Raw genomic sequence first — 25,117 nt, forward strand, 5'->3', positions numbered from 1 at the left:
ATAATTCCCCTTTAAACAAAATATAACTTAGTTGGAGTGCCCAGGTTGAAACAGGAGTCGCTTGGAGATCAGGATTGGTCAGGAACCTGGCACATTCAGAGAAAAACTCATTTTCTGTTTCAGAGCTAAGTTCTTCAAATTTCTTAAAGGAACAGGAACCATAATTAACAGTGTCATACTTTCTGGAAATCCCCCCCACAATGGGGATTGGTAATGGGGTTTTCATAATGTAAGGCTTGGTGGTGTATTCTCCACAGTCAGCATGCAACGCATGAGCTGGCGTGGAGGAGGTACACACACTAGCACCAGGAAACAGGCTATCCCTAGTATAGTGGAGGGGAGGACTGACTCCAATAGGAGATTGTGGCGCACAGAGCCGGTGCAGATCTGACAGCCACAAACAATGCTTTCGTTATAACGTCTCAGCGCAAAGTAGCGCTGAGCGCATAAACCAGAACTGAGGAGATCAGGACAGGTAGACAGAATGAACGCTTGCTAGCTAGCGGCTACTTAGCGACAGCAAGCGTCCAAAACCAGACAGACTGGAATGAGGCAGCCAATGCGATGCGGCGATGGCGTGCCTCACAAAGACAGGACAGGACAGTCAGAAAATAGCAGGATTAAGATAGATGAACGTAACACAGATAAATATACAATAAGTATGTTTTCCTAGCGTATTACAATTACAGCTATCAATGAAACTATTTGTAACTTCTGACTAACATATGTATATATCGGCAATGAACCGATATATGACATAAGCAGGAACGCTGACTAGGACTGGAGTAATACAGGGGACAGGACTCAGAAGGATTCGCTATCTCTTCGCAGAGATGAACGCAATCCACAAACGGTAACAGAACAGGATTCAGAAGGATTCGTTATCTCTTCGCAGAGATGAACGCAATCCACAAACAGAACCAGGAGCAGGGTAACTACCTCAGCACGGGTGGTCACGGTACGCGCAACCTACCAAAACGTGCTGGAAAGCTGACTAACTGCACACAGGATATAAACAGTTCGTGTACGTATACATCAGCGACACTGATGTATTAACGTAACACAAATACAAGGAAAATAATAAACGTGCTGGTATGCATATATATTGGCAATGAACCAATATATAATGCAAAGACCAGCAAAGTATCTTTATAACAAGAAACACGATTGGGGGCTAAAGCGACAGCAAGACAGGCTTAGGCTGAAGCTATGAAAACCCAAGGAAACCCTGCAGGAAGCAGATCTTTATACTGAGGTCATCCAATGGGAGCAGACATGCAGATTCCCACACAGGTGAATGATAATCAGTCACAAGCTGACAGCAGGGAAAGACAGACAAAGCTATGCAGCCTGCATGGAAATAGATCAGAACTGCCTGAGCTGCAGCACTACTACTTCCAGTAATAGCTGCTGCAGCAGCGATCATTACAATATAATTTTCTTTTGAATTCTGAATTTACTGCCTCACCATTTAAAGCAATAATTGCTGATTACAATGGATTATAAAAAACTCTAAAATAATAAATTATTTTAAGAAATAAGAACCACATTTTAGGACATTTTAGCACAGTAACTTAATTGCACGAACACTTTTACAGGATTGGAACACATTAATTAGCGAATATGTGTTTTTTATTTTTATTTTTTGCTCTTTAAGATATCCTAAAAATATTTTGGTAAGACAACGGGCTTTATTCACAAAACTTCCCATAAATGACTTATTTATCACCTAATTGATAACTTTTAGCACATTTGCAAGCAAAATAATCACTCAAAGTTGTCCCTGACAAACTTCATTTCAATATTACTTTTCTTACCTTAATTTTATTATATTTTTGCTCTTTGGGAGCTTAGATAGTAACATAGATAAAGTGAAAACAGAGGAAAACAGGTGAAAAAGCTTTGTGAATCATGTCCAATGTCATATTTTATCACTAAATAAACTGAGTAGAATAATAATGCAATGTAATAATTTCTTGTAGATCCTGTACATGATGTCACACTTGGTTTTGACAACAAGGATGTTTTAGAGATGAGATCTGGTGAACCTTACACACTCACTTGTTCTGCAGCTAAAAACTCCTCATCACCGTTTATTTGGCTGCATAATGGTGTGAGACTCGAGGAAATATCCGAAACTCACGAGGTCAGAGATAATGGGAAGCTTTTATATATAAAGTCTTTAAATGCTGGCCATGGAGGACAATACCAGTGCCTGACCATACAATATATCTCCACAAAAGAACTGAAATCGCAGAGCAATATAATAAATATCCATGTCTTAGGTATGTCTACTTCTTGCAGATGAATTGTTGAAATGAGTGTAACATATTATAATATTAACACTTTCCCACCACAGGTTATTTCTCCTTAAAAAACAGAGCAATTTTCACACATCAAGCTCCTCCCATTTATTCTCCAATAACTTTATCACTACTTATGACACCAAAATGATCTATATATTTTATTTGCCATAAATTAGGCTTTCTTTGAGTGGTAGTTTTTGCTGAAAATTTGTGAAGAAACGCGGAAAAGCCGCCGTCTCTCAACGTGAGGCGGCTGTTTCCGCGTCCAGCATGGCGTCACAACGCGGAAAAACTGCCGCATGCCGCATAGGCAGAGCGGCGGAATCCGCATTGGGAACGGCGGAATCCGCATTGGGAGCGGCAGAATCCGCATTGGAACGGGATACTTTGCAAGACAGTACTGGTGTGGCTGGGACTGATAGTCCACCAAGACTCAGAGTGACACGCGCGCGCACAGAGGCAGAGCTTATATAACAGCCAGAAGTGAGTCAGCTGACCAGGCTGGTCAGCTGACATTTTCTACAACTCTCATTGGTCCAGCAATTAGGGAGGGGCCTGGAGAGTGTTCTGGTATATATACTGCTGGCTGTTCAGTTGCTGGTTGTCTGGCGTGCGATCACATACGTGGGAGCACCCAGATCCGTAGTCAGATCCGCAAGTGTGCCGGGACCAGCTGGAGCTGTAATCCTACACTTAGCTAGATTCTGTTGATAGCTAAAGTACTAGTTTGTCTGTGATTATCTGTTATGACCCTTTGCCTGCCTGACTATCCTCCTGAACTCTGATCTTGTACCTCGATATTCCTGATACTCTGTTGCCGAACCCCGGCTCGTCCTAAGACTCTGCTTCTGCCTCCTGATCTTGTACCTCGATATATCTGATACCCTGTTGCCGAACCCTGCCTGTACCTCGACTCCGCCTTTGCCTCCTGATACTGTTCTTTATCTGTCCGTGTGTGTACGACCTGGCTTGCCCGACCTCGAGAACCGGCCTTACTGTTAGAGGCGGTTCCCTGTTCTGTTAGTGACACTTCCTTCAGGGTGTTGCTTTCAGACAATCCTTCCTACTCTCAGCCTGACTCCTCCCGTCTTGGAGAGTCCAGGTCTTCGGAAGGAATCTGTGCAGTTCTCCTTACTGCGCTGAGGCTCAGTCCTCAAAGTGTTACTGTTACACCAAAACACTACACTCTACTCAGGTGAACAGAGGTTAGCTGGTATATCGGATTATCGGTGATACTGCAGATCACTTATAATCTGGCATACATCTGTATTCCCAGTGATTCTGCAGATCACCGGAAATCAGATCCTCTCTGTGCTTCACCGATCGTTACAAAATTATTTTATTTTATATGCATTTTAAAGGTAATAAGAATACAAAAAAAAATATTGTGTCCGTATTTTTTCCATTTTATGTTTCTTTAATAATTCAATAATTACAAGGCCTAATTTGCAGAAATAATAGTGATATACCCTTGTGACATACATATTAAAAAAGCCCAAGGTAACTATTTAGGGAAATAATTATTTTATGATGTCACTTTTTTTTAACAAGTGTTTTACTTTGGTAAATATAGCGGAGAGGAAATAAGAGGTTAAAATTAATGGGGGATTTTTCTTTTACTTATCCATTTTTATTATATATGTGAATTGTGTAACGATCGGTGGGCGCAGAGAGTATCTGATTACCGGTGATCTGCAGTATCACCGGAAATACAGATATATACCAGATTATAAGTGATCTGCAGTCTCACCGATAATCCGATATACAAACTAACCTCTGTTCGCCTGAGTAGAGTGTAGTGTTAGGTGTAACAGTAACACTTAGAGGACTAGGCCTCAGTGCAGCAAGGAGTACTGCACAGATTCCTTCCGCAGACCTGAGCTCTCCAAGACGGGAGGAGTCAGACTGACCGTAGGAAGGACAGACTGGAAGTAACCTTCAGGAGGAAGGATTACTAACAGAGCGAGGAACCGCCTCTAACAGTAAGGTCGGTTCTCGAGGTCGGACAAGCCAGGTCGTACACACACGGACAGATAAAGTACAAGATCAGGAGGCAAAGGCGGAGTCAAAGTACAGGCAGGGTTCAGCAACGGGGTATCAGATATATCGGGGTACAAAAACAGGAGGCAGAAGCAGAGTCAAGGAACGAGCCGGGGTTCGGCAACAGAGTATCAGAAATATCGAGGTACAAGATCAGAGTTCAGGAGGATAGTCAAGGCAGGCAAAAGTCATAACAGATAATCACAATCAAACTAGTACTTTAGCTATCAACAGAATCTAGCTAAGTGTAGGATTATAGCTCCAGCTGGTCCCGGCACACTTGCGGATCTGACTACGGATCTGGGTGCTCCCACATATGTGATCGCACGCCAGACAAAGAGCAAGTGAACAACCAGCAGTATATATACTCTAGGACCTTTCCAGGACCTCCCTAATTGCTGGTCCAATGAGAGCAGTGGAATTTGTCAGCTGACCCAGCTGATCAGCCGACTCCCTTCTAACAGCTATTTAAACTTTGCCTCTGTGCTCGTGTGCTCGCGTGCGTGTAAGTCTAAATCTTGGTGGACTATCAGTCCCAGCCACACCAGTACTGTCTTGCAATGTATTTAGTGCGGGGGCCGCCTCTGATGCGGATTCCGCCATTACCAATGCGGATTCCGCCGCACTGCCTATGCGGCATGCTGCGTTTTTTCCGCGTTGTGATGCCATGCTGGACGCGGAAACAGCCGCCTCACCTCGAGAGATGGCGGCCTTTCCTTACAGTACCCCCCCCCCCCGAGGAGTGGACTCCGGACAACTCCCACCAGGTTTCTCGGGGTGTAAGGCATGAAACTCCCTCACCAACTCATCCGCATTCATACGGTTCCCAGGTACCCATTGCCTCTCCTCGATGCCATATCCTTTCCAATGTACGAGGTACTGTACCGAGTTTTGTACCTTGCGAGAATCTAATATTTTTTCCACTTCATATTCGGGTTGGGTATCTACCAACACGGGAGGAGGAGGAGTAGGACCCACCTGGACTGCAGGTTTAAGAAGGGACACGTGGAAGGACTTTACCCCCCGCATGCTGGTGGGAAGGTCAATGGTATACGTAACATTGTTAATCTTTTTGGTCATGGAAAATGGGCCCACAAACCTGGGACCCAGTTTGGCAGATGGCTGCTTTAGGGTCAAGTGACGTGTGGACATCCAGACTAGATCCCCTGGCTGAAACTTCCATTCCACGGACCGTCTCTTATCTGCTTGACCCTTCTGACTCTGGAACGCCTTCTGCAAATTCCCCTTAACAGTTCCCCAATTGTCCCTGAGTGACCTCTGCCAATCCTCCAGTGCAGGAAATGGGGACGAGACAACTGGAAAAGGGGAGAATTTGGGTGACCTCCCTGTTACAATCTGGAATGGGGAAAACCCAGACGAGGAATTCTTTAAATTATTTTGGGCGAATTCCGCGAAGGGCAAAAATTTCACCCAGTCACTTTGTGCCTCCGCAACGTAACATCTCAGGAATTGCTCCAGAGATTGGTTAACGCGTTCTGTCTGCCCATTCGTCTGTGGGTGGTAGCCTGACGAGTACGACAATTTCATGCCCATTTGGTGACAAAATGCCCTCCAGAATCCAGACACAAACTGGACTCCCCTATCAGACACAATGTCTTCCGGAATGCCATGCAGCCGGAAGACGTGAATGATAAACAATTCGGCCAATTCTTGAGCCGAGGGAAGTCCTTTCAGGGGCACAAAATGGGCCATCTTGCTAAACCGGTCGACTACCACCCAAATAACAGACATGCCTTCAGACCTGGGCAATTCCCCCACAAAATCCATGGACAGGTGGGTCCATGGCTCACTCGGGGTGGGCAAAGGCTGCAACCTTCCTACAGGTGCCAGCCAGGAGGGTTTACTCCTGGCACATACCGCACACTCCTTAACAAACTCCTTGCAATCTGTTGCCAAGGAAGGCCACCAAGCACACCTGGCAATCAGATCCTGCGTTCTGGCCACTCCAGGATGACCAGCATTCTTGTGGGTGTGAAAGAGTTGCAGAACTTGTAACCGGAATGGCAGTGGGATAAACAAGACCCCTTCGGGTTTCCCCTCAGGAACATCCCGCTGAAAGGGACCCAAAATCTCTGTCCAATCCTCCCAAGTCTCCGTGGCTGCTAACACCAGTTTCTGCGGGATGATGGATTCAGGAGCGGGGGGCTGTGCTGTCTCAGGTTCAAAACACCTGGAGAGGGCATCTGCTTTGACGTTTTTGCTGCCTGGAGTGTACGTGATTATAAACCTGAATCTCGTAAAAAATAAGGACCACCGGGCCTGACGGGGACTCAGCCTCTTAGCCCCCTCGATGTATTCCAAGTTCTTGTGGTCAGTGTAAACAGTGATTGTGTGCTCTGCCCCCTCTAACCAGTGACGCCACTCCTCAAATGCCAACTTAATAGCCAGAAGTTCCCGGTTGCCTATATCATAATTTTTTTCTGCAGGTGAAAACCTGCGGGAAAAATAAGCACATGGGTGTAATCTGCCCTGCAACCCAGACCGTTGAGACAGCACCGCCCCCACCCCAACTTCTGAGGCATCAACCTCCACAATGAAGGGAAAGGACGTGTCAACATGCCTCAAAATTGGTGCTGAGCAAAATAATTTTTTCAATAGCGCAAATGCCGCCACGACTTCAGGAGACCAGTGGTTGGTATCCGCCCCTTTTTTCGTGAGACTGGTAAGGGGGGCAACTAACGTGGAGTATCCCTTAATGAACCTCCTGTAATAGTTCGCGAACCCTAAAAATCTCTGCAGGGCCTTCAACCCCACTGGCTGTGGCCACTCCAACACGGCTGTGACCTTGGCAGGATCCATTGAGAGGCCCGAGGTGGAAATTACATATCCCAGAAACGTGACCGTGGTCACTTCAAATATACACTTTTCCACCTTAGCGTAGAGCCTATTCTGTCTTAATTTGTTTAGGACAAATTTCACGTGGACCCTGTGTTTGGAGAGGTTATTGGAGTAAATTAGTATATCATCGAGGTATACCAGTACGAATCTACCCAATACCTCCCGGAATACCTCATTGATTAGTTCCTGGAAGACGGCTGGCGCATTGCACAACCCGAAGGGCATCACTAAGTACTCGTAATGCCCGTGGGGTGTGTTAAAGCCCGTCTTCCATTCATCGCCCCTTCTAATGCGGATTAGGTTGTATGCCCCCCTCAGATCTAACTTAGAAAAGATCTTAGCAGTAGTGACCTGCGTGAATAAGTCGTCTATCAATGGTAACGGATAGCGATTCTTCACCGTGATTTTATTGAGACCTCGGTAATCGATACAAGGTCGAAGACCCCCGTCTTTCTTCTTAACGAAAAAGAAACCGGCCCCAGCAGGTGACCGAGAGGGCCGAATAAACCCCTTGGCCAAGTTGTCACGAATGTATTCCTGCATAGCCAACTTCTCGGGACCGGACAAGTTATACAGGTGACCCCTAGGGGGCATACAACCAGCACGGAGATCAATGGGGCAATCGAACGGGCGATGAGGAGGTAATTGATCAGCAGACTTGGGACAAAAAAACATCAGAAAAATCGGAATATACCTCGGGAACACCCTCCACGTAAACCTTGGTCTGACCCAATGTCACCTTCCCCAGACACTGCTGATGGCAATGATCGGACCATCTGGTTACCTGGCCCGTAGCCCAGTCAATTTGTGGAGAGTGGGCTTGTAACCAAGGCATGCCTAGGATAATGGTGGAGGTTGACATATGTAAAACGAAAAACTGTAGTTGTTCCCCATGCAGTACCCCTATCGTGACCTTCACCTGCGGAGTCTGTGACAGGGGACGATCCCGTTGCAGAGGGGAATCGTCTACTGCCGTGACCTGAATGGGGGGACTTACTGGAGTGAGAGGAATACCCAACTCCTGAGCAAATTCAAGGTTCATAAAATTGGCCGCTGAGCCGGAATCAATAAAAGCCTCAGTGGCTACAGACTTATTATCCCATGTAATAGTACAGGGGAGAAGTAACTTCTTCTCTTTTTGGGGTGAGAATGATGTGCCTAGGGTGTCACCCCCCACTACTCCTAGGCAGACCCGTTTCCCGACTTGTTAGGGCAGTTTCGCACCCTATGCCCTGCTTCTGCACAATACAGGCACAGTTGTTCTGTTATTCTCCGCCTACGTTCCACCTGGGTCAGTTTAGATCGACCAATTTGCATTGGTTCGGGTGGAGGTAAGGCCGGAGAGGGTGACACAGGCGGAGATGCTGTTACTGCGGATGTAGCAGAAGGTGCCACATATGAAGTCACCCTGACCCGGTGACTGCCCCTAGTCTGCCTCTGATGGCGTAGTCGACGATCGACTCGGATGGCCGATGATATGGCCTCATCGACTGTCTTGGGCTCGGGTAAGGTTAACATCAAGTCAGAGACCTCCTCCGACAACCCAGACAGAAAATAATCCATCAGAGCAAAATTGTCAAATCTGGTGGTAACAGACCACCTACGAAATTCTGCCGCGTAATCCTCGACTGACCCTCTGCCTTGCCGCAAAAGTTTGAGCTTCCGCTCAGAAGTTGCCGCAAGGTCAGGGTCGTCGTATATCATGGCCATAGCCTTAAAAAAATCCTCTACTGAGGTCAGAGCTGTATCTGTGGGAGACAGGTTGTATGCCCAGGATTGGGAATCCCCAGTTAACAGTGTTTTAATAAAAATGACCCGTTGGGTCTCAGTCCCGAGGATCGGGGTCTCAACTCAAAGTATCACAACACTCTACTCCTGAAATTCCGGAAGTCAGACTTGTGGCCGGAAAATTTATCAGGTACAGGCATACGTATGTCATCACTAGGAGGGGATCGCACTGAATCAACTGACATCTGGAGGGTTCGCACAGAGCCCGATAGGGAATCAATCAAAGCTTTGTGCTGGCCCAGTGCTTGATGAATGCTATCCACCGAAGTGGCAAGCACAGTCAGAGGATCAGCGCGTTCCATCTGTTTTATGGTCTGGCGTTCTGTAACGATCGGTGGGCGCAGAGAGTATCTGATTACCGGTGATCTGCAGTATCACCGGAAATACAGATATATACCAGATTATAAGTGATCTGCAGTCTCACCGATAATCCGATATACAAACTAACCTCTGTTCGCCTGAGTAGAGTGTAGTGTTAGGTGTAACAGTAACACTTAGAGGACTAGGCCTCAGTGCAGCAAGGAGTACTGCACAGATTCCTTCCGCAGACCTGAGCTCTCCAAGACGGGAGGAGTCAGACTGACAGTAGGAAGGACAGACTGGAAGTAACCTTCAGGAGGAAGGATTACTAACAGAGCGAGGGACCGCCTCTAACAGTAAGGTCGGTTCTCGAGGTCGGACAAGCCAGGTCGTACACACACGGACAGATAAAGTACAAGATCAGGAGGCAAAGGCGGAGTCAAAGTACAGGCAGGGTTCAGCAACGGGGTATCAGATATATCGGGGTACAAAAACAGGAGGCAGAAGCAGAGTCAAGGAACGAGCCGGGGTTCGGCAACAGAGTATCAGAAATATCGAGGTACAAGATCAGAGTTCAGTAGGATAGTCAAGGCAGGCAAAAGTCATAACAGATAATCACAATCAAACTAGTACTTTAGCTATCAACAGAATCTAGCTAAGTGTAGGATTACAGCTCCAGCTGGTCCCGGCACACTTGCGGATCTGACTACGGATCTGGGTGCTCCCACATATGTGATCGCACGCCAGACAAAGAGCAAGTGAACAACCAGCAGTATATATACTCTAGGACCTTTCCAGGACCTCCCTAATTGCTGGTCCAATGAGAGCAGTGGAATTTGTCAGCTGACCCAGCTGATCAGCCGACTCCCTTCTAACAGCTATTTAAACTTTGCCTCTGTGCTCGCGCGCGTGTAAGTCTGAATCTTGGTGGACTATCAGTCCCAGCCACACCAGTACTGTCTTGCAATGTATCTAGTGCGGGGGCCACCTCTGATGCGGATTCCGCCATTACCAATGCGGATTCCGCCGCACTGCCTATGCGGCATGCTGCGTTTTTTCCGCGTTGTGACGCCATGCTGGACGCGGAAACAGCCGCCTCACCTCAAGAGACGGCGGCCTTTCCGCGTTTCCTTACAAATTGTTTATTTTCAGCCACTAGATGTTCCCGCACTATATAGTGTACTGAACAGTACACAGGGAGTAGTGTGTTTATATTTTTACTTTTTAAATGGCCACAGACGGGGGTGTTACTAGAAGTCAACGGGCCCCCCTGCAAGAATTTAAGGGGGGCCCACTCAGGGCCATTTTGCGGGGCAGGAGGGGTCACAGCATGAGGGGAGAGCATTGCACATCTTCAGGGAGGGGGGACAGTCCACCCCGCCTTCCTCACCTCGGGCTCTCTCCTCTGTACTTCCCTCCTGCATCTATTTTTGGCAGCAGCCGGAAGCAGCCATAAATACCTCCATTCCCCGCCGGAGGTCTCCAATCTGTAAGGGCTTCACATTACTTCCTGCTTTAATAGGAAGTAGTGTAAAGCCCTTACAGACCAGAGACCTCCGTGGTAAATGGAGGTATTTATAGCTGCTGCTGCCGCTAATAGATGCAGAGGGGGGGCACAGAGGGACTGTCCCTCCTCTCTGCCAAAGTGCAATGCTCTCCCCTCATGCTGCGACCCCTCCTGCCCCCTCAAAATGGCCCTGAGCGAGCCCCGCCCCCCCACTCCCCGTGAATGCTTCCCCTAATGTTATGCTCCTGCCCACAGGCATCTCATTGATGGCGGTGCTCATTTACTATGGGCTCTTTGATCAGCTTTGGGAACAGATTTTCCCATTCCCTTATCAGTACTCTGCCACTGTAAACAGGCAGATATGTCTATCTATTCCTAGAAAAAAAAGTGGAAAACAACCCCAATGCCAAGTACCCATGGACCATCTTTAGCTAAACTGCTGGCCATGGTGAAGTGAAGGGGAACCGCTTGGACACTGGCACCCCGATGAGAGCATGATCCTGCACACTGGCAGAGCGATATGCTTGGGCAGAGCGATATGCTTGATACTTGCATGCTTCCTGTAAGTGAAATTTTAATTATCCATTTTGAGAAAATGGTTTATTGCACTAGAGAGTGCTCTAGTTTCCACTTTTTTTCTAGACATCAATGTCTACCATCCTGGGAGGTTTTTATAGAGCAGCAACGTTGTGCCACCTATAGGATATCTACCCTTGGAACTTTCCTCTTGGTAGAGCACAGATCTTTTTAAAATACTTTTTTAATACACCTGTATTTACGCCCCCGCTGCTGAAGTGGAGTCTCCGGGGCTGTAGATATGTGGAGCAGTGCTGCGGAACAAGGTTAAACTCTGTATAACAAAATTATTGCTTTGAATATCAATTTTTGGTGTGTGGTAAAGCACTGGCTGTTTTTTACATCTTGATAGACATTATGGGTTAGTGACAGAGCCGGGACAACATCCACCAGCACCCAAGGCTGAGAGACCAAACTGCGCCCCCCATCCCTCCCACCCCAGCCGTCACACACTGATTGCTATTAGACTAAGAGGCGCCCCAGTGCCCCCAACCCCCCCCAACACCTTAATCTCTAGTTATCTGGCTTGCAGTCACTGTCATGTATCCACTTCTCTTATTTCTCTCTGCTTCAAACACCATATAGAGATGATAGCTGAGCTGAGTGCGCCCCTTCCTACACAGCGCCCTGAGGCTGGAGCCTCTCTCGCCTCTGCCTCGGCCCGGCCCTGGTTAGTGATGACCGTAATGTGCTAATTTCTCTTACATTAAATTATGCATAACATTTCTAAATTACGATTATAAATAATTACGATTTTGAACTTGAATTTGTTTCATGTAATCTATTTATAATTTTGCATGTTTTTACAAAATCATGAACGCGGACGTCATAAACAATTTTTATGCACAAATATGTTTGTACAAACCAGAAGCAAGTAGGAACAACCCCATTTTTTTTTTATTTATTTTTTTTGCAGAGAGTCGTTTTTGAAAAAAAAAAAAAAGATTTTTAAAATTTCAAAGAAAAAAACTTTTTCAGGCCTGGAACCCACTATAAAGTACAAAGCGCTATCACAATCGCAAGCGATTTGTAATAGCATTTTGCAAGCGATTTTGGGAGCGATTTCCCGGCCCCTATACAATTAATTAGAATGGAAACGCTCCCAAATTGCTGCAGGTCCTGCGATTGCAATTTGCTTAATCTCAATCACTGTACTGGAATTTGTCCCATCCATTTACATTGGCTGGTTATTTAGGGAAATTGCTAGCAATTTAAAGCACTCCCTAAACGTTCAAAAAAAGGCTCTAGTGGGTTCCAAGCCTCAAACTTGGTAAAATTACTTTTTGCTGTGGTACACATTAATATATATTGAGTTCTGAATACCTCAAGAAGATCCTCAAGGACCCTCAAGAAGCTTACCAATGTTCTCCTCAAGAACACTGATCCCTCAATAGGACCCTGTAGATGTTTGCGATCATGCTCCCATCTATGACCAAGTGTGGTCAAAATAAAAAATGTTTTTGTAAAAAAAAAAAAAATACACAATTAAAAAAATACATAAATAGTTACCGTAGGGGCTGATCTTTTTTAATATGTATGTCAAGAAGGTATATTACTGTCACTTTTTAAATTATGAGCTTGTAATTAGTGATGGACACAAAACTAAAAAAAAAGCACCTTTAGTTCCAAATAAAATATTGGAGCCATATATTGTGATAGGGACATAATTTAAATGGTGTAATAACTGGAACAAATGGGTAAATAAAATACAGTGGTTTTAATTATGTATTATTTTAAAATTATAATGTCCGAAAACTGAGAAATGATTAATGTTTTCCAATTTTTTCTTAATTTTCATGTTAAAACGCAGTTAGAATAAAATAATTCTTAGCAAAATGTACCACCCAAAGAAAGCCTAAATGATGGTGAAAAAAACAAGATTATAGATCATTTTGGTGTGATGAGTAGTGATAAAGTTATTGGCGAATGAATGGGAGGTGAAAGTTGCTCGGATACATAAGGTGAAAAAACACTAAAGGCTGAAGTGGTTAAAATCGATTTTTATCAAAAACTACAAGGTATTTTTTGAAAAAGAAATGTTCCAACAGAATCCAACTTGTTCCAACAGAATCCTACTTCAATTTTGTGTACAATTACATGTAATTGCAAAATTAAAAAATATAATTACAGTTATGCGTGAGTTTATGGATTTGCCAGAATTGTTGTAATACAATTTTGCATCATGCTTGCGAATTTCAAAATCACATTTATGCAAAATTTAAGCTCAAAACTACAATGGACAAACATGCAAAGAAATGTATATAAACACCTAATCAATTATGGTATATGTTTATTTCTTAGGGAATCCTTACCTGGCTCCTTCACTTTATGCTGTGGCTTTGGTAGTCGCAACCATCCTCACTGCTGTTGTGGTCTACAAATATCGTCATAGGCAAAGTCAAGGTAAAAAAAATATTTTTTTTTGTAATGGTATACAATGGAGGTTTCTAGAGGCATAACTACAATCGTATCTGTTGTTATGATTTACAAAATGAATTTATGATCCCGTATAATTCAGATAGGTGTAGAGGGTCAGCACCAGAGGACATCAGGTGAAGAGGACTGTGCCTCCAGACCATTAGTGATCACTACAGCATTTGAAGTGGAAAGAATCTGGGCACCAGACCACAGGTTTCAGGACCAGCATCACCATTAATACATCCTCACAAAACTGACAGACAACATAAAAAGGGTAGCTGATTCACAGGTTATACCTGCGTTGTCAGCAGCAAAAAAACACATCCAAATGTGCTACACATCTTTTGGCTATCTATACTGGGGGTGACGATCTATAATGGGAGGACACTTTGGCTACCTATACTGGGGGACACTTTGACTACCTATACCGGGTGTTGCTACATATACTAGGGGGTTAACCTTTGGATACCTACCTATACTGGGTGGTTACATATTCCTTTTTTGAGGGGGTGGAACCTTTAGCTACATATAATTATGGAAGAAGGGACCTATGACTGAGGGGTATGGCACAACTAATCTACCACTTGGGGCCACAGAAACCTTAGCAGCACCCCTGAAATGCTGCTATGTGACCCCATGTTGGGGTAGGTTGGCTACCAATATACCAAAGGAGATATGGAGTAAAAATGAAGTGTAGGGATGGTCACTTTAAACTTCCAATTAGAGATGAGCGTAATGACCTAATTACGAATTTCCGAAATTTCGCGAAATTACTACAATTACGATTTTAGCAGTAATCGAAATTTCGTAATTTTCGCAAATTACGCAAATTTTCGTAATTACGAAATTTAGTATTTTAAAGTTTGCAAAGGTTTCTATCCCTCTAGATGCCTAAAATGAATAACCAACCAACTCCTCCTCCTCCTCCTCCTCCTCCCTCTCTCTCTCCCCAGAGATTTGTAGTATTTCAAAACCATACTCACATTCATGACATGTCCAGGGATCAAACCCAGGCCAACCACATGGAAGACAGCTATGCTCACCACCATACCACCAAACACACACTAAATAAACTGCTAACCTAAATCTTACTTGTAGACAGTCATATGAGACACATGCTGGGTGCAGGGCTTTGTGATTGGACCATGCGATAGAGTGAGGTGCAAAAATGAAATCATGCCTAGCAGAGGATGGTTTCACAGTGCTAAATGCTAGGCTGGCTGTGGTGCAATTGGTTAGTGTGTCTGGCTGGTAACAGCAAGGTTACAGGTTCAATTCCATCCAGGCATGTCTTTTCCTTTTGCGTTCAACAGTTGTCCAAACAGAGCCAACAGAGCCCCAGATAGCCATGTAGAGTTAGGTCACAGCTAGCCTGGCTGTGGTGCAATTGGTTAGTGTGTCTGGCTGGTAACAGCAAGGTTACAGGTTCGATTCCATCCAGGCATGTCTTTTCCTTTTGCGTTCAACAGTTGTCCAAACAGAGCCAACAGAGCCCCAGATAGCCATGTAGAGTTAGGTCACAGCTAGCCTGGCTGTGGTGCAATTGGTTAGTGTGTCTGGCTGGTAACAGCAAGGTTACAGGTTCGATTCCATCCAGGCATGTCTTTTCCTTTTGCGTTCAACAGTTGTCCAAACACCGAGCTTTTTTTTTCAGTCCCACAGCTGAATTCTCCTGGTATCAGCTCATTAATTAACTGGCTATCCAGACCATTTTAGATTAGGTAAACAAAAAGAAGATTTTGTATTGGTTATAGACTAAATGTTTTTCTGAACAGCAGGTCACATTACAGAGTAGTACAGAGCTTCTACACATACTGTAAGTGCCGATATGCATTCTGGCAACCGCAAATACTAGAAAATCTAGAATACTGCTAGCTTGCACTAACTCTAATATCTGTCCTACCATATTATTATGATGTATTTATATAGCACTGACATCATCTGCAGCACTTTATAGAGTACATAGTCCTGTCACTGACTGTCCTCAGAGGAATTCACAAAATTCACAATCTAATCCTACCATAGCTTAATGTCTTATCATACTATTATTGTTATGTATCTATATAGCACTGACATCATGTTTTTTTATGGAGAAACACTGCTTTCGTTGGGGGGGGGGGGGGGGGCAGAGGGAATAAGGGGGCCAAGTTTGCCCGGTATGGGGACCATACATTTCTGAGTGCGGCCCTGTCGAAAGGTGACCAACAACAGCACAATTTTTAGTGAATGATCTAGAGTATTAAATAATCCAACTCTTTAATGCTGCATCTACCATTTACGGTCATATATATGAGGAATCTGCCATGCCAATCAACCATTTCTTTAAGGAATTGATTGATAATGTGATTGTTCAGGATTGATTGGGCCCACCAGTTTCTCGATTTCCATATGCCACGATCTGAAAAATCTGATCACAAATGTGATTTTTCATTAAAAATTGTACCGTAAATGGCCACCTTTAAAATAATAGGTAGGTGTCAGCTGACTGGGCTTCCTATTTCTTCTCTGTGCAGTGCATCTTTTTTAAGATTGAGCCACAATCTCTGCAACAGAAATCGTGTGTACTACTACTATTGCAAAAAATTATACATTTCAAAATGAATGATTATGTCAATGTTTTAAATGCTCATGTTTCAAAATAAAATGCACTACAAATTACCTTTTTCCTGTGTTGCTGTCACTTACAGTAAGTAGTAAAAACCTGACAGATTTTACACGTTTTGGACTAGTCCATCTACTTATAGGGGATTCTCAGGGTTTTCTTTATTTTTTAGAGCACTAACTAAACGGCAGCAATGGCAAAATAATGTGCAAGTGAGTAGGGACCCTGGTCTGCATGTTTATATAGATCCTTTCCAGAGAGTGTTTTTGTAAAGCTAAAAGGATATATGAATAGCCCCATGAGGTGGTGGACTAGCCCCAAACCTCTCAGATTTTTACTCCCTACTGTAAGTGACAGCAACATAGGAGAAAAGTCATAATAAATATGTATTTTTAATTTAAAAAATTTTCACAATAGTGGTCCTTTAAGTTCTGTAACTAGAGAAGATTGTTATTTCCCTTCTGCATAATACAATAATGGCAAACAAATAAAGTTAAGGTGAAAATGAACAAGTGCATTTAAAGCCCCATCTACACCATACGATTCTTTGTGCAATTTGATTAAGATTCTATTTACGATCCGATTAAACTCGATCGGGATTCTATTCAATTCGATTTGCGATTTTACAATGGCAAATCTAATCGAATCGAATCCTGATCAGACATGTCGGATTTAATCGGATTGTAAATAGAATCGTAATCGAATCGCACAAAGAATCGTATGGTGTAGATGGGGCTTAAGATTGCCTCTGAATGTGTCTGTACTTACAAATATTTAGAATATTTAACATTCATCCGTAGAAAACATTTTAACCTCAGCTTTTAGTGCTAAGCCTGGTAAACAATAAATAAATACAAATAATCAGTGTTGTTTGCTAATGTTTTTTGCTATTTTGGACTTCAAAAACATGAGAATTTTTGCAAAAAAATATTTTAACAAAATTTTCACCAAAATTGCCAGAATTTTCTATTAAATTGCCATTCATGAGTTAAGAGCAAGTTACTTTCTAAAGCTAAAAATAGCAAAACATTTTTGAAAAGCCACAAAAAAAATCACACCTTTTAACCCCTTCCCAACTGCCTAACGCTGATGGGCGTCGGGAAAGTGGCAGCCCCAGGACCGCCAGCCTGCCGAAAGACGTCAAGAGTGATGGGCGGAGATTAGCAGGGATCGTACTTGCCGATGCGCGCACATCCCTGCTTGAATGATGGAGTTTTACTAGAGATCGCCCCTAGCAGACTGTTAGACAGTAAAAACGGCATCTATTTACATTGTACATCGCTGTACTGGGGATCGCCGGCTTCGATCGTGATCCCCTCTTATAGGCTGATGCTTATGAAAGGAATCCCTGTGATTGGATCGGGGGGGGGGGGGGGGGGGGAGGATTTAATAAATAAAAAATATGCATTTTTATTTAAAAAAAAATAAGAATACAATTAATTTAAACAAAAAACAGAACAGCAGCAATAAGATGCCACCAACAAAAAGCTGTGTTGGTGGCATGAAAAGGGGAAAAATGTCATTTGTGTGCTAAGTTGTACGGCTCTGCAGCAAGTTTTTTAAAGCTGCAGAGCACTGAATTGTAAAAAATTGCCTGGTCACTAGGGGGTTGTAAGCCTATGGTCCTTAAGTGGTTAAAGTGAAAAATCATAAAAATATTTCAAAAAGATTTTTCGAAGGCATTTTTGCTTAAAAGTCAATTTTTACATTATTTTTTGCAGAAATGAATGTGAAAAGAATATCGGCATTTTCACTCATCACTGCTAATAATCGTGCATTCTGATTAATGTTTACTTAAACTTTATTTTCAGCCTCCAGGAAACAAGATCAAAATGACTCACTACGTATGGAAAGCATGGACAACGTGCAAGGGTCAGTGTAATTTGGCTTTGGCGTTTGCCTTTATCCCTGTAAATAAATATTTTAAAAATTAACTTTATTTTCTATAAAAGTGATTAATGCTATATCTCTCCAGCAGATTTTTCAATTCCGGTGAATAAAGGAAGAGTGGAACCCATAACAAGTAAAAAAGATCAGTTTGGTTTGACACAGGATGGACTTTAACCACTTCCCTACCCTGGTCATTTTCACAGTTCAGCTCATCTCTGATTACTTTAGCAATAACTTTATCAATAAATATTACAACTAAGTGATATATATATTGTTTTATTCAGGACAAATTAGGCTTTTTGTGACTGATATTTGTTTTTAGTAATGACGTTATTTTCTTTGTATTTTAAAAGGAAAATAAGGACAAAAGTGAAAAAATACATCATTTATCCACTTTCACACATTATAGCTTTAATGTAAACAGTTCTATTGTACATTAAAGACACACATTTTATTTGTCTATTCCTCCTGCTTATTTAAACAGTCCATTTGTTTTAATATGTATTAGTAACATGTTGTATATACCCTACCCTCTTGCTACATATGTCTGCTCCTGGAATGTTTGGTTTACACTTGTTTACACATTAATCCTGCCATTGAATTCCCTGGGAGGAAGAGAGGGGTTTGCTGTCATTTCTTTACAACTGTGTAGCATTGTTATCAGCTCAGAGATAAATAAACAGTGTTATCTAGGATTTTGTAGAGAGGGGAGTGCAAAGAGTTATTTTCATGTCATGGGGCGGGAAGTTAAAGATTTATTGCAGCGGTCAAGCAACACAATTCTCTGCTAGAGGAGCAGCTAGTGCCTAAATTCTCAATGAGTAATATGTATATACCAGGATATACTTGTGCTGCGCTAAAGGAGCATCTGATATTTTCTAAACCGATCAATTTTTGTAAATTCTGAGCATGAAAAATAAGAAATTATAGATAAACAAATCTGAATAATTCTTAATTAATTTAAAGCTTAATACAAAGAATGTGTGCATAATCATGGTTTATTCCTATAATATATAATATATATACTATAATATATATTGGCTTCAATTCATCAAAGGGTGTTCGATAACAAAATCCCAGTCCTTAAAATACCGCATTCGGTATTTTACACTTCACTGTGCTAATTCATCAATATTTTCACACATGTGGTAGATGTTCGGTAAGTTACCGAAGAGGTCCGTGCAGTGAGGGCATTACAATAGGAAAGAGGCAGCACTGACATCCCTATACATGTGCCTTTTATATTTGTTGTGCTGCCTCTGCTCTTGCTGAATCTGTCTCATTAGTCTTAAGTTTCTATTTACTTGCCACAGCTTAGATGAACTGCTGAGAAACATTACACATTCCCTGCTTAGGTCATTTTGCCACAAGCTCCCACTTGCATCCCTGCATATTTAAACAGGCACTCAAGGGGTTACACTACCGAAGGGTGCCTAGAAAAGAAGGGTGCCTGGAAAATAACTTTAATTATTTTCTCTCCCCTGGCTGCCTGGGGGTGTCTGTTCCACCGAGAAGCCTGGCCAACCTATCAGCAGCACTTGCAGGGGACAGGGGAGGTTTCTATGGTACTGTCACACACCAGAAGGCATTCCAAGCTCCTTATCGACAGGGGAGAGCTGGAGATAAACACCGCACATGTTATCGAATGCTGTGAGCTTGATGAATTAACATTTGCTGACATTTTACTGACATGTGTTGAGGTAATCACTTAACAAGTCGGTAATTTATCTCTCTGCACAGGAATGTCTGCTTCTCATGCGGTAACTGCTTTGATGAATTAACATTTTACTAAGTGCTCCGTAAAGTCAGCTGTTTTCAGCATTACCGAATGCGGTAATGCTTGATGAATTGAAGCCATTGTCATTTTTGGAATGTAAAACATTCCGGAATTTAAGACGCACCTAGGTTTAGAGGTAAAAAAAAGAAAAATACTTAAAGTAAACCTGAGACGAAAGGATGAAAAAGTTTTTTATACATACTTGGGGCTTCTGTGCAGGCACTGAATGCTCCCAGTCCAGGGAGCGCCTGGACTGTGCCTGTGCGCACTCGCCCCGACAGCCAGAGACCCACCTCTCAGTGCAGGTTACAATGACACTGGCAGGCCCCTCAGCCAGACCCCCCACTCCAGTACAGGTGGTGTAGCCAGTTACAAATTGTAACGGTCTGTACCAACTACGTGACTTTTACAAGCACCGGCAATCTTTTTGAGTGCCGCCCATCATTTCCACAATCTTGCAATGTAGGTACAGGCGTGCGATTACACAAACCACGTGGAGATTACAACCGTCGTGGCTGATTGGATCTTTAAGAACCTTAACAACTCACGCTCAAAGTACTGCAATCTTGATGATCTCCCATTTATGCCTGTCATTTGTTCCCACGGATAGGAAGATGGATCGGGGGTCAGGAGGCATCACTGTGAGGTTCCCAGATCCATCTGCAGGTGAATATTCAGCTTATGTGCTGGCATTGTTTAAAGAGAAACCGTAACCAAGGATTGAATCTCATTCCAATCAATAGCTGATACCCCCCTTTCCCATGAGATTCCTTTTCTCAAACAGATCATCAGGGGACTCTGTGTGGCTAATATTGTGGTGAAACCCCTCCCACAGTGTCATGTGAGCACCATGGTCCTGGCATCACACTGTGGGAGCCTCGTTGCATTGTGGAAAACAGCTGTTTCCAACTGCCAAAAAAGCAAGCAACATCTCCTTCCACTGATATCACCTGCCAGTAGTAAAGATGTCGCCATGTGATGAATTTCAGAATGTAGATCAGGGAGAGAAAAAAAATTACAATAGGCAAACACTGACATCTGATATCATCTATAAATAATTATTGTAAAAATTAAGCACTTTTTCAAAATGTTATTTTCACTGGAGTTCCTCTTTAAGGTGATTTGTGCTCATGTATATCTTTTATGTCATTTATTGTTGTTTTATTATTTATTTTAGGTATGGGCTGACCCAGTGCTCCTTTATTTCATGGATCATGGCCGGATTTGAGTGCAAAATCCGGGTACATTCGAATTCAGACCTGTGATCGCCATCGATCACGGGATCCTAATACCGAGCCAGTGATCATGAAAAACTACTCGTGATCACGGGTTATCCGTGATCACAAGGTCCTCACAAGCAATCCTGATAGGCTTTTTGGGGTTAATATTTGTTTTCAGTAATTACTTTATTTTTTTATGCATTTTAAAAGGGAAAAACAAGGCTAATACACTATTTCTCCAATTTCATCCCCTATTTATCTATATATATAATAGACTAAGTGCCTCAACCTTCGAGCAAGAAGAAGAAGTACTTTGCATGAGAAAATTTGTGTGCTCAAACACCAAGTTTAAGGCCTCTTTTCCACGGGCTGTTAAGCTGTGTGCTCAGCAAGCAGTTACCAGGCAGCAGTAAGCAGTTACCAGGCAGCAGCAAGCAGTTACCAGGCAGCAGCAAGCAGTTACCAGGCAGCAGCAAGCAGTTACCAGGCAGCAGCAAGCAGTTACCAGGCAGCAGCAAGCAGTTACCAGGTAGCAGCAAGCAGTTACCATACCAGGCAGCAGCAAGCAGTTACCAGGCAGCAGCAAGCAGTTACCAGGCAGCAGCAAGCAGTTACCAGGCAGCAGCAAGCTGTTACCGGGCAGTAGTGAGCAGTTGTAAGAGTTTGAGAGGCATTTTACTGCCTATCAACTGTCCGTGGTAAAGAGGCCTACCCTAGCAAATCTGGCTTTGCAAATCTGGCTTAATTGGCTATTCATGAGGCAATGCTCATGCAAATTTGCTTTTGCATGACAAACTATGCAGGGTTAAAAAACCAATACCGCAAAGCGGTCGCCCTGCTACATGCCAGTGATGAGCGAAAATGCAAAAATTTGTTTCGACAAATTTTTACCGAATTTTCGTCAATTTCGTTTTGACAGGCAAATTTTCCATCTATTTTTTTCGCGTTTATTTTCGCCTAATGCCAGTCATTTTCACGTTGCATATTATTGCTGACATTTTCCGCATAAGGGCATTAGCGTCCGCATTCAGAGAAGTTTCTTGCGCATTATTGCGGACATTTTTCCGTATAAACGTCCGCATAGACTGAATTTCCATGCGGATTATTGTGGACATTTTTCTGCATAAGGGCATAAGCATCCGCATACAATGAATTTTCGATGCTGGTCGAAAACGCAAATATTTCTGAAGATTTTCAAAAATGAAAATGGGATTTTCTATGCAAAACTGCTACATGCTACATTAGCACTATCCAGGAGCGCCACAGGGAGGATTCCCAATGCCCCCTTTTTATACAACCGGGGGGACCGCGGGTCCCAGGCTCTCTCACTGCCTGGGAACCACAGCGGCACCCCGGAGGGGAAGGCTAGGTGGTGCAGGCGACCCCCCCCCCCAAGCGTGGCCAGCACCGGGAGAGCCGTCTGCACCCACCTCCCAATCTTAGAAACAGGCACTTACCTTAATGTCCATTGCGTTCTGCTACATGCGCATTAACTTGGGGGCACCACATGAGAAAGGAGAGAAGCATGGGTCACCCCGAGCTTTAGAGCTCAGGGCTGGCTCACATACAACACTCCGGGGGGGGGGGGGGGAAGGACAAGCACAGACAACTCACTCCAGGGCTCACACCGCCGGAGCAAGCCATCGACCACTTGCCTCCAAAGGATACAAACTGCAAAAAATGCTTTCCATGAGAAAATTAATGCGCATGTAGCAGAACGCAATGGACGTTAAGGTAAGTGCCTGTTTTTAATATTGGGAGGTGGGTGCAGACGGCTCTCCCTGGCACTGGCCACACTTGGGGGGGGGGGGTGGCTCCGCAGTGCCGCTGTGGTTCCCAGGCAGTGAGAGAGCCTGGGACCCTGCGGTCCCCTGGGTTGTATAAAAAGGGGGGCATTGGGAATCCTCCCCGTGGCGCTCCTGGATAGTGCTAATGTGGCATGAACTTATTCCCGCAGGGCGACCGCTTTGCAGTATTGGTTTTTTGACCCTGCATAGTTTGGCATGCGAAAGCAAATGCATATTTGCATGAGCATTGCCTCATGAATAGCCAATTAGGCCAGATTTGGAAAGCCAGACTTGCTAGAGTTAAACTTGGTGTTTGAGCACGCATACATTTTCTAATGGAAAGCCTAAAGGTGGGTACACACATCAGATAAAAGTCTTTGGAAAATGAAAGATCACAGACCAATGTTACCCCCTTCCATGTAGTATGAGAGCCATACCTACACAGTCTATTCTATTGAGCTGAACTCCCCATCAGATAACATTTTTTGCAAGATGCTGCACACAAAGATGCTGTACACATGCAACAGATCAGTATCTGCCAAAGATCTGTTCCTGCAAAAAATCAGTTTCTGCAAAATGCATTCATAGTCTATGATATCTGCAGATCCCATGCTGGGCATACACACGGTATGTTTTCTACCATGTAATCAAGCCGCTGATGGCTCGATTGATAATTTACGACGTGCCCGATACCCTGTCGGATCGATTCTGCGCTCGATACCGGCGGGCAGGACAAAAGAAGAAACGAGTGGAAAATAAGAAAGTGCTCGCGGGGACGAGCGGGAATCGATCCGGGCGCCCGCGGGGATCGAGCGGGAATCGAGCCAGCGGCTCGATTACACGGTAGAAAACGTACCATGTATGCCCAGCATAATACACACCTTGTTTGACGGACATTCATCTGCAGATCAGACAATCATCTGCAGATCCAAAGATCCATCCTGGTTGATCTGATCTGCAGATGATTGTCCGTTAAACAAGGTGTGTATGAGATCTGCAGATATCATAGACTATGAATGTATTTTGTAGGTGCTGATCTTTTGCAGATAATGATCTGTTGCATGTGTACAGCATCTTTGTGTGTAGCATCTTGCAAAGATTTCTGTCTGATGGGGAGTGCAGCTCCATAGAATAGACTGTGTAGAGTATGGCTCTCATACTACATGGAAGGGGGTAAAATTGGTCTGTGATCTTTGATTTTCCAAAGACTTTTATCTGATGTGTGTACCCACCTTTATTCTTCTTGCTTCAAGGTTGAGGCACGTACTCTATTAGATAGATAGAAGATGCGGCATATGCTACGACGCGGGTCGGCTAGTATAATACAAAATCGGATTTGTGTATGTATGTGCTGCGATCACTCGAAAACGGCTTGACAGATTTGAACGAAACTTAGTATACAGATCCCTTACAAGCTGGGACGATACGTTCTATAAATTCTCTATAACGTGCAGTGTTTCATTTCTATCCCCTTTTGGAGGCGGGTGGTGGATGGCTTGTTCTAGGAGGTGAGAGCCCTGGAGCGACCTGTCTGCGCCTGCCCTCCCCCCCTTGGAGTGTTGTGTGAAAGCCAGCTCTGAGCTCCAAAGCTTGGAGTGTCCCATGCTTCACTCCTTTCATGTGTGTTCACTCCCAAGTCGTGCTCATGTAGCAGAATGCAATGGACGTTAAGGTAAGTGCCTGATTTAAATTTTGGGAGGCAGGTGCGGGCGGCTCTTCCCGGCGCTGGCCACACTTGGGGGGGTCGCCTGCACCTCCCAGCCTCCCCCTCCAGGATGCCGCTGTGGTTTCCAGGCAGTGAGAGCGCTTGGGGCCCCGCGGCATACTGGTTGTATGGGGGCATTGGGAAGCCTTCCCGTGGCGCTCCTGGATAGTGCTAATGTAGCATGAACTAATTCCCGCAGGGCAACCACTTTTCGGTTGTGAGGAAACGCGGAAAGCCGCCGCGTGTGCCAAGAGCTAGGCGGCTGACTCCGCGTCCGACGCGGCGGTTTGCATGCGTCTGGGTGTGTGGTGGAACGCGGAAAAGCCGCCGCATGTCCTGACA

General features: G+C 44.0%; 1 protein-coding gene across 7 annotated transcripts in view; it reads left to right on the plus strand.

Moving 5' to 3' along the window:
* The window catches only part of LOC137532040 (Fc receptor-like protein 5), a 353,036-nt gene extending 334,290 nt beyond the window's left edge, over positions 1-18,746 (plus strand). For 6 of the 7 annotated variants that reach the window (XM_068252142.1, XM_068252147.1, XM_068252148.1 and 3 more), the window contains 4 exons: positions 1,983-2,285; positions 13,678-13,779; positions 18,208-18,268; positions 18,372-18,746. In XM_068252142.1, the coding sequence (XP_068108243.1) occupies positions 1,983-2,285; positions 13,678-13,779; positions 18,208-18,268; positions 18,372-18,396 (491 nt within the window). In that variant the 3' untranslated portion in view covers positions 18,397-18,746. The remainder of the gene's footprint in view (positions 1-1,982; positions 2,286-13,677; positions 13,780-18,207; positions 18,269-18,371) is intronic. The other variant, XM_068252143.1, reaches the window with a different exon arrangement.
* The last annotated feature ends 6,371 nt before the right edge of the window (positions 18,747-25,117 follow it).

This window comes from Hyperolius riggenbachi, chromosome 9, assembly GCF_040937935.1.
Source record: "Hyperolius riggenbachi isolate aHypRig1 chromosome 9, aHypRig1.pri, whole genome shotgun sequence".
NCBI lineage: Eukaryota > Metazoa > Chordata > Amphibia > Anura > Hyperoliidae > Hyperolius > Hyperolius riggenbachi.